The 11,133-nt window shown below is 37.6% G+C and overlaps 1 protein-coding gene across 1 annotated transcript in view; it reads left to right on the top strand.

Moving 5' to 3' along the window:
- Positions 1 to 8,679: 8,679 nt before the first annotated feature.
- Positions 8,680 to 11,133, top strand: part of LOC150082450 (adhesion G protein-coupled receptor L2-like) — a 29,176-nt gene continuing 26,722 nt past the window's right edge. Inside the window, exons 1-5 of the mRNA XM_090377758.1 lie at positions 8,680 to 9,115; positions 9,259 to 9,428; positions 9,561 to 9,793; positions 9,980 to 10,050; positions 10,339 to 10,403. Of these exons, the coding sequence (XP_090233884.1) occupies positions 8,974 to 9,115; positions 9,259 to 9,428; positions 9,561 to 9,793; positions 9,980 to 10,050; positions 10,339 to 10,403 (681 nt within the window). The 5' untranslated portion in view covers positions 8,680 to 8,973. The remainder of the gene's footprint in view (positions 9,116 to 9,258; positions 9,429 to 9,560; positions 9,794 to 9,979; positions 10,051 to 10,338; positions 10,404 to 11,133) is intronic.

The following is an 11,133-nucleotide window of genomic DNA, read 5'->3' as shown; positions in this document are numbered from 1 at the left end:
TGCAGGATCAGGACCATGATGATCATTAAGAGATTATTATCCTCAGTGTTAAGGCTTTTGCAAAAGATCTATCGAAAACGAAAATTATCTAAAATCAGATACGCCCCGAAATTCCAAAATTACTTTCCCTTTCGTTAAGCATATTTGCCTTCCCCTGGAACAACGCAAGAGTCCATTAGTAATCCTGTAATGATGCAATATCGAAAAGCACCGCCAAAGAATTGTCAGAGAACTGATCCATGACTGGATCGATCAGAACTGTTGCATAACTTGTTCTATTTTATCGAAGGGGTTTTAGGAGTAGTCGCTTCATCGGTATAATATCAACCATGGCGGTTACAAACAGTCATTCGTATTTTAATCGAATGAAGCACTGATCCGTTATGATTCGCAGAAACACTTTATTGTATTCATGAAGGACCTGCAATAAAAATAAAAAAGTACAATGCATCAGGAACTTACGCAAAAATTCGGAGAAGGAGAACAACGATCTGTCAAATTTTCCTTACAGAAAAGCTGTAAAATTTCTCTTGAAACTCGTAAGCACTGATCAAAATTAAAAAGAACAAAATATTTTAAAATACTCCATGGATACTGCAATTCGTTTAATAATTCATATAAAATGATTGGTGTTGTTGTAGTGGAGTTTTAGGGGCATCAGAGACTAAGGCCATTTTTCTCCGTCAATGCTGTCTGTAGATTATGTGTATTCTGTGGTCGTTCTGTTTGCTGGAAGAAAAACCCCAGTTTTCGGGAGAAAAGATCCTTCCTACCCTCACCTGAGACCGACTAACCCAATCATGTTGTGAAAAAAAGGCCGATAAAAAATTTGTGACTGTGCTCTTTCTTTCTTTATCTTTATTTTATTATTTCATATATATATATTTAACTATATAAATCTATAAAACTATATAAATATTTCCCCTGACACCTTCACATCATTACCATTCTCCCTCTCAATTGCTCCCCCATCCCTCTCAACATTGCTCCATCCTCCTTTTGGTTCCTTCTCTTGCGCATTATTGCTTTACTGCCCTTGTACTTTGGAACCCAAATTGGTAGTTGTTATAATTTCCCAATGGAGAACAGCTGGTACCTCACTCCTCCAAAGCCCACAAGCTATCTGACTGCTCAACTATTTTATTTTTAACCTTTTATTGTCTCAGAAGATTCCCGATTATGAGCTTTTCTTTTATTTTCCCCAACCAGGATAATTCTCAATGTATTTTTCTTAGGGAAGTGTGAACTTCTCTTGAATAAAGAGACATACTCAGTATTCTAACCATAACAGAGATCTATTTTCGATACCAAAAATTCGATTCTTCAACAACTGGCCTTTTACATATTCTTAACCTAGAAGATTATGTACATAACCTTCTGGCTGGCCAGTAAAAGAATCGTGGGGAGAATCGTTCTGCTCGAGGATGAAGACATATTTCTATCTTCATTTGATATTCCTCAAAGACTACAAGATGTTTCACAGAGATCCAACTGTATTAAAATTCCGATAACTCAATATATAATTTATTGTCATCGATCACACTCTTTCACAGTGAAAAATTTCTTTGCATCTATTTCGTAATTATAGGCCAATCATCCCTGCTGATTAGTTGATAGCAATGTATTTTTAACAAATTATTTTCAACAAGTAAATGCGGATTCATTTTTCTTTCCATGTGCACGCGATTTACTTCATTGGGGACGCGAGAAACAAATTTGTAAATGGCCAGTTTGTTGTTACCAACTTTATTTTGCTGTACGCATAGAAAACGAAGATGAATAATACATTGTCTACCTACTGCAAAAGGTTCTGTGCAGGGCGCACGCAGATCTAGGTTTCCATACACTTACCTCGAAGGCTTCATGAAATATTAATTTCTTTTTTCAGTTGATGCCGACCTAATTTTCGAGGAATTCTCGTCAATGAAACACCTGCCACGAATAACAGAGAAAAACCGTATTTGCACTTTCGTTGTTCCTCATCCTGTGTTTCTGAAATCACTTAGGGGAAAGGGGGGAGCTCGAACGCTGGGTGATTGACTTTCCCATTGTAGAGAGAAGCGGTTGTCGTGGTAACCACGCGGAAGTTGTCAGAACACTAAGCCTTTTCCTCTCCCCTTCATATGGCTTAATAGCCTTGGATGGTAAGAGTTCTAATTGAAGTACAGGAGTTTCATTTTATTAAGTCTATGAGGCTGCCCTCGTGGTAGCGCAGTGGTTGAATCGCCATCCTTCCCACACCGGGTGGAAAAGACCTAAGTTCAAATCCTGTCGATGACGGGAAGATTAGTCGGTCTCAGGAGAGCTTAGCATGGTTTTTTCTCCGGGAAACTCTGGTTTTTCTTCTAGCAAACAGAAAATCGACCTCAGAACATACGCAATTTACAGATAATACATATGAAGCAACATGAACTTAGTCGCCGATGTTCCTAAAACCCAATAACCTATGAGGCTTCAGTTTATTGTGCCGATAATTGAGTGGATTCTTCTGCCGGTCTGCTGTTTGCTGGATGAAAAACCAGTCGAACTCACCTGAGGCCGACTAACTGAACCATATAGTGAAAATACATTGATTACTGAAGCTCTTTATGTCCACCGTGCTAGCTTAGAGGGCTTCCGTTTTGTGTCTCACTTAGTATAAGTGAAAACATCGACTATTTTGAGTAGAAATTTAAAAAGCAACTCGTTAAAAGTGAAACTTTCTTTCCCATAATGTATAGTTTCTTTCTAGATGAATGTTAACTATAGAATTTAATTAATCTAAAACAGAAATTGTTGAATTCCTATTTCGGGAATTCAACGGTTTCTGTTTTAGTTTTAGATTGATGTATCAAACTCAGATCTTCTCTATATGTGGAGGAGGACAGCAATCTTACCAACTATGTTACCAATGAGGACCTTCTCAAATTGTCTCACTTAAACTTATTTGATCATCATAAGCAGATTTTTTGCCCTTTCAAAAACAACTTTCTCTACAAATATCATTTATTTTAAAGTTGTTTTTCTGCAGTAGAGTTTTGTGATGAAAGATTTTATATTTTTTATGTTTAGCTTTTTTTTATACGTATTACGTGTTGTTTTTATCCGAGTATCAGAGTATTACCGTCACGCAAGCAAACTCATCCTATCTATATTCTACAGGGAGCTGTTGCATTGCGAATTGTATTTGTAAACACTGTTTCTCTTAACTACCAAATATAGACCACAGAACGTTTTCGCGATATTTCACAGCAGGGTCCTAACTACCACCACAGGTCAATACATTTTTTTTTTGTTGCTGTTTATGTATAAAATGCTTCGTGCTCTGAGATATTTGGAAAAGTCACTTCATTACTTTTCCTTGTTTCATTAATATGCATTTTGTTGACTTTGAAGAGACTCTGCGTGCAAGTGTATAACTTTGCCTCCTGAAAATTAATGTCTCACCCGATTCTATTAACTCAAATAATTAAAAATAAACAAACGCTATATGAAGTGGTGGATGTTATCGCTGAGGTATTTTACCCTGCACGCAAACAAGACGTCACTAAATACCAGTCCTGGCCTGATGGTCACAACTCACCAAAGAGGTATCAAGGAAGGAGCTAAAAGGACAGTCTGGAGTTACAGGTATTATAAATCGTCTTTATTTCCTTATAAACGCCAGAGAAAGATCCTAAATATATTTATACCTCTGTAATCTTAAAATTAAACTCCAAACTACATTTGTATTCCATGGAAGTTGCCTATTACTTTTGACCGTTAGTGTTCAGGGTAGTTTAGAAGATAGCCAAATCACGTTTGACGCCTGCCAACGTTTTTGAAGCGTGCACTTCGAATTTCAAATGGCTATCATACTTTATGCAGGGCTGGATCCATCCAAGGTCGGTGTCAATGCCAAATAGTTTGTTAAAGTTCGCTGCAGCTAATTAAAGTTGAATAGTTTCTCTCTAAGCTTTGTTGCTGGATATCTGTATTTTTAGGCCCCACACAGTTGAATCACATGACTGTGTGTGAGGGCCAAGTTACGGTTGAAGGGAGGGGAATATTTAATGGCAAGTCTTTGGATTAGTACTCAGTATACGAAAGGGATGAAAATGTTTGGACCTATAGTGTGAATTCGAAGAAACGCCCATTACATTGGTAAAGTTTGCGCGGGTTACTGTTAAAAAATCAATGAAAGGTTAAGGTATACCATCCATTACTTCTTGGTGATGACTCACAGTTTAGGAAACTCCTTGCGGGTATTAGAACAAATGACATTGCTGATCTTTTAAAGTGTATAAGTGGCTTGGGTTTGATCTCTGTTGCTGACTCAACTTGGGAAATATTTTTTATCTGGGAAAGAGTGATTTTTATGGCCGAGTTAATCGGTCTCTGGAGATGTTACGTAGTTTTTCATCCTAATGTATGATTACTTCCACAAAATGTACACCTAATCAGTTACTAAAATTATACTATTTGCATTGCTGCAAATTCTGAACATTCGGACACAAATAATTCTCATAACATTGGAGCATGCGTCACAATCAAAATCAGAATCGATGGTGATTGGACTGAAAGCAATTCAAAGGAGATTGTTCGACTGGAACTGTAAGCATTAAGGTCAGCTGAGACAAACTGTAGGAAGTCACGCTAGCGTTAAGAATACCATGGAATGTGAACACAGTATATTTTATTAATTAAGAAAATTAAAATTTATAAATTAATGTCTTTATTTCATGAAATTTCTTAAGCACTGATTCTTTCATTTTTCTTTCTTTTGCAGGAGAAACATACGTCACAGCGAAACCAACTGGAAAGATTGGAAAACTACTGAACACATGAAAATCAAAGAGAGTGTTTGATAAAAGCTGTAGTATGAATGGTTGAAGTGTGTTTGGTCACAAATCCTTGTGTACATGGAGTACATGTGTGTACATGGACCATGTTTGTATGAAAGATATGGCAAGTGTACCAGCGCGTGAAATTTTCTGTACGAACATGTTTTTTTGTTTTATGAATGAGAAATAACGAAAACAATGTGTGGTAGAAGTGAAATGAGTAGTTCTTAACCTTGCTTTTTCCATTCTCTCTATTTCCTCACTTCTTTATTATCCCCTTTCTTTCCTGTCACCTTCTTTGTCTCCTATAGGAAACGAAGAATCCTGGATTGTTCTGAAGATGTGTGCCTTTCTTCACCAGAAGTTCAAAAAGAAAGAGATTCGAACGATATCTCGTCCGTAAATTTCTTTTTATCTGGAATTTGATATCCATGTATGTAATTAGTATGAGGTAAGTTCAACAGAAACCCCTTTTAGAATATTTCTTTTTCATAGTCTTCCTCTCCAATGACCAGGAATCCCTGCTTCTGATCTTAAGGAAAAGGGGAGTTTCTGCAGTAACGAAACTACAAATTCTGCTACACCCCAGAGGTTCTCGAACTGGCGAGCCACATAAAACCAACTTCCTGTATGGTGGCTTCTTCACAAAATTTCTATCGATGTTCACCGATTAATAGTAAGCGTTGAGGAGGATGTCAGAAGGTGTCAGCCCTCCTTAGAATACTTATCCGCATATAGCGACATTATACTCTTTCCCCCTTGCAGTCCGGGATCATTTCCTACGACTTCCATATCTTCAGGATCTAAAAAAGTACCACAGATCATTCTCTGAAGTGGTCTGTAGATTGTGTGTAGTTGTTTTCCTCAACAGCAGAAGATCCTACAAGGAAAAACGCTGACGAGTTTATGTGAATCGGTCCTAACAGATGACAGGTAAGTGTCCTTAAATGGGTCTCTGTTGAACTACTTCGTGTTAATCTGGGAACTATTAATCCTATTTTAAATGTAGGCCTAGCTAACTGTAATCGAGGGGGTATAGCTTCTCCTAATGTAACTGGTTTCCGATTAATTTCGCTCGTGGCTGCTCTGATGAAGTTTAGTCTTAATTAGTTTTAATTAGTGTTAATTAATATTCGCCATTGTGTAAAAGTGTTTTCACTGTTTGCGCGGCTTCAGTGGAAACAACGACGGAAGACGTGAAGTTCACCACTGCCGCTCCGACAACTACAACTACGCTGGAACCCACAACCACGACTACAGTGGAGACAACCACAACGTCTACGACAACCACAACAATGGCGACCACAACAACAACTCAGACGACCACCAGGGAAGCGACCACGACTTCGACGACCACAACGACAACCGAAGCGCCCCCTACCACGACCTCAACAACTACCACCACCACGACCCAGACGACCACCACCGACAATTCCACGGAGACCACCTGGACGGACTCTACCATCTCCGGCTGGGACGACCAAACCGACATGCTCTCCACCCCTCCGGATGACCAGTTCTCATCGGAAGCCTACACCCTCTCCCCTGACACCACCCCAAAGTTATTCCCCGATTTTCTTCCAACCACCTCGATCAGGCGCTGGCGGGGTGGTCTGACCACCACGCCCATCCCTGGTTCCCACACCGAAACCGTGTTCATTTTTCCCCAAACCAGCCCCAGAACCTCATCCTTAACCAGCCCCAGTACGTCCTTAACCACCCCCCGCCCCCAAACGACCATCCCCATTCCGATTCCAAATTCGTCGTCAGGGACCACCAGACGAGCTACTTCTGCAACTAAACTTACTACGGCGACTGCAAGAACACCTGGTGGCAGATCAACAGCATCCTTGGGGAAAAATCAAACTCATAAAGGTACTGTTTTTTTTCTTGTACCATGTCTTCCATCTTTCCTTCCTCAAACAGCTTTATGAACCTACCTCTAATGGTTCATTTGATGACCCATCAACGACCTCCCTCCCACTTTTAAGTTTTAATTAATATTTCCAACTGTCACTCCTTTTATAAAACACTTAATCCATTAAAAATTATTATTTTTTTTTTGTCTTAATCCCCTGCATGTATTTTTCCATTCTCCTTCCCCTAATCAGCTGTAAACTTTATATTGCTTATATTAAAATTTGAATATATTAAGCTGATTAAAGTATGGAGATAAAACTACTAATTAATAAAGTTCTAATCAGATCTCTATTTATTTTATTACGTTCTCAATGACGTAGCCATGTTTTTAATTTGAGAATAGTATTTGTGATGCGAATTTTTTCTCATAATCATCAACGCTACATCTGTAATCGTGATCTTTTCTATAAATTACAACAATGCCACTCAACTCCAGCCCAGGATAGTTGGTATAATCACTGTCCTCCACACACTGGGTGGAAAAGACCTGAGTTAGAATCCCATCAATGAGGCCAAGAATTTTTATGGATCTTTTTCACAATGTGACTGAGTTAGTCGATTTCAGGTGAGGGTTGCATGGTTCACAGACATATACATACGGCACAATAATATGGCCTAAGTTGCTGATGCACCTAAAACACTACGACAACCAATCAAGAGACAGGAGAAATTTCGTCGACGTTTTTCGCATGGTTAGTCTATTTTTGTGCGCGTGTGTATTAAGCGCCAATGCAACTAAGACAATGAGGCATCAATATTTTTGTTGGTAAATTGGGAGTATTCCGTGGTAGATTTTCCTCACCCGAGACCGACTAATTCAGCCAGTTTGTGAAAAAACCATAAAAAATTCCTGGCATCGTTATTGAAACTCCAGCATTTTTCCATCGCGTGTGGCTAGGACGATGATTATGTACACGTGCTACCTGCGAGGGTATTACCTTGGGTATTAGTTTCATTCTTCACTTCCCCTAGAAACTTGAATTTTCGTCGAGCAGAAAAAGGAAAACCGTCAATAGAATAAATAAGTTACAAAAAAGTGATGCTCCATGTCCTTAGTTGTTGTTATAGGGGTTGTTATTGTTGTTATTAGGAGCATTAGCAACTAAGGCCATATTGCTCCGGGAATATGCGGTGGTCATTCCCTGACCTTTCCGCATCCTCCATATTTGGTGGTGACGGGCTCGATCCCCGGTCTAATCAAGAAGCGTATGCTACGCACTGCTGCTCCTTCCCACCTGGCTACGGAGGCGCCCATGTCCTTAGTAGTGCTGACATAAAAATAAAGTAATAATAACCAATTCTGAGTGACAATTGTCGAGACGATACCTGACTTCGGGTTTTGATCGATTTGCTATCTCCTTTTCAGAGTATATGGCTTCAGAAGGCTGGCAAAGCAATATCTGTTGCACTTGACTAGTTGCTACACCCAACTGTCTTCAAGAGACAGAAAAATTAGGGACCTTCCAATGACTATTCACAGATGGCAAAACTGTAGTGATGGAATTTCTCGAGTGATGCCATCTATGAGAGGAGTACAACCTATCGGAACCCGTGCTCGTATTTTGGAAAAGTTCATCTTGCAAATAGCTGAGAATCCTGATGAGAATCAGAAAGTCAATTTAGGATGAAATTAGTTTCTTATATCCATCTTGTCTATTGACATGTAACAGTAAAGATCAACAGAAATACAAAAACAATAAGACAATCTAGCAATAGTACTGAATGGTCTAATAATAGCAAGATCAAACTAACCAATGGCTGACCATTAAATATATTCTCATTTCCTTCGTCACTGTAATTCTCTCATTAATTGAGAAATTGCTCTATCTCAGGTAATGCGCTATTTGGTAAGTTTTTGAGATTTCCCATGACCATAGTGGCTCTTAAAGGGGGGGGGGCAGGATTTTATTAGTCCTGTTTAAGAGATTATAATTTCAAGTATAATATCATATTAAACATATCCCAATTCAGTCAAAACCTTATCATCACCTCATTTGCAGTAACTCGTAAATTAACACACCCTTAAAATTAAGGCTAACTTTATACATTTTCATTCTGGGCATAACAAGTTTTTTGATCTGTAGATAGCAAGTACTCCACCACGGCCAACTACCACTTCCCTGATCTAAGACAGGAAGGTTTTCCAGTGAATTCCAATAGCTCCGTCAATCGAACAGATGGACCTGAAGGATTTGGCTCCGGTATAGATCTAAATCCTGGAGATACAATAACGGTAGGCCAATGCATTAAGATGGTCAATTTTGCAGTGACTGACGACCATCAGAGATGCTGGCTGAATCCTGGGAGTTGCGAAGACGGCATATCGTTGAGCATATGGGCAAGGATAAAATTCTCTAGGAAGAACACAGAAGTTCAGTACATCATTAGTACAGGTAAGTGAGCAACGGTTCCTACCTGACCTCAGCCCGTTTCTTCTCCTCTTTCCTACAATCATTTTGATTTCCGGAGTGTAAAATAGTAATGATTATTCCACTTTTTAGGATTATCTTTATATGATGTAAATATTTTCGCGCAGGCGCTGATGAACTTGGAACCCCAGGGATTTCAATTTACTATCGAGGTATTTATGTATACAGTATAGTATCTACTGGAAGTGATATCTGGTCGGTGTACTCCGTGGGACTTCTACACAACGACACCTGGAGTAACCTTGCAATAAGGTGGCATCAAGACCAGGGACTGGAGGTAGGAAGTGCTCTATTATAAAATAAGCAATTAATTGATCAAACAGCATGAACCAAAAATAACTACAATCTTATTACAACTCTAATATGAATTCTTTAAACTTTTTCGAGTTTATACGCCTCTTTCCTGCAGATGTATATCGATGCCAAGAGAGTGGCCTACGTCAGATATCCGGATTCTGTTAATTATACGTATCAACCACCCCTTTTGCCATTGGAGGTGACTATTGGGTGTCGGAGAAATAGAAACTTCACTTACGAAGGATTTGCCCATGGCAAATTTGATGAGTTTGCAGCCTGGATGTTCTCCATCCCAGATGAAAATAAAGACTTCTTCCTTGGAGGATTCGGTAGCTATTTTCATTTGTTATAAGTTCTAATGAAATATATTAACGATTTTTAATTTTAAAATTGTAATGAATAATAATATTCATTGTAAATTATAAACAAATATTGTATTTTTATAATAATGTAATATATAAATTTATAAAAATATATATTATAGTAATTATAATAATTTTATTATTTATAATTATTTTGATCTATCAATAGGGGTAGAGTGGGTATAGGTTTTTCTTATTTCTTTTCATGCTTCCCGTTAACGGCTGTAGAACTAAACACAAGTAAGTATTTTTTTTTTATTATAATAATAATTATTATTTTTTATTATAATTATTTTTTTCAGTGTCTTTTAATATTTGTCCACAGATGTCGCTCTAATTTGCCAACTAGTCATAATATGTTGAAACAGATTATTGCTGTGAATTAAGTTATTTTTCGTAATTACTTTTTGAATACATTTTGAAAACAAACAAAATTTATGCTTTTTAAATGAATTTGAAAAGAAATTAAACTATTAAGGAATAGTTGAAATGGTGAAGAATACAATATCCAATTGTGTTTATTTAAAGCTTGTGTTCCTGATCGCCACCCTTTCAAGTGTGAAACCGATGTCAAATCATTGATAGACAGAATAGTAAGTCAGCTTAACTATATTTATTCTTATGAATAAATTATTACATTGAAAAATCTATAATTAATTTAAACCGTATTTTATTTAAAAATAAATATTTTGTTATTATTCGCCAGTGATTAGTATTAGTATTAGTATTAGTAACGGCCGCATGGTGCAAGAAAGCCTATGGCTTATGCTGCACCAGCCAAAAAAAAAAAAAAAAAAAAAAAAATTAAAAAAAATAAATCCGAACAAAACAATGATAAAAACAAAAATAAAAATAAATAACTAAATAATAATAATTAATAAAATAAAAAATAAATAAAAAGGAAATTAAACCTATCATCCTATGTGCTTCCCTTACCCGAAAGTACTATCCAGATGACCTTTGAATTTCCCCAAACTGTCGGCCTCTACCACCCATGAAGGCAACTTATTCCAGTAATTTATAACTCGCTGGCTAAAATAGAACTTCCTGCAATCCAATCTAAACATTTCCCCCCGTAACTTGAATTTATGTCCCCTAGTTCTAGCATCATTTATAATCTTGAAAATTTTGTCCTCATTCATTTTACTGATGCCTCTCAGAGCCTTAAACACCTCAATCAAATCTCCTCTAAGGTGTCTAGTTTCCAAACTCTGCAACCCACATATTCGAAGTCTTTCTTCATAAGGACGCCCTTTTGCCGATCTCACCAGGCGAGTTACCCTTCTTTGCACCCTTTCAAGAAGCTCGATGTCTTTCTTCAGG

Source organism: Mastigoproctus giganteus, chromosome 7 (assembly GCF_048544385.1).
Source record: "Mastigoproctus giganteus isolate SK-2022 chromosome 7, ASM4854438v1, whole genome shotgun sequence".
Taxonomy (NCBI): Eukaryota; Metazoa; Arthropoda; class Arachnida; order Uropygi; family Thelyphonidae; genus Mastigoproctus; species Mastigoproctus giganteus.
Note: the sequence above shows the minus strand (reverse complement) of the source record. Positions and strands in the feature narration are given on the sequence as shown.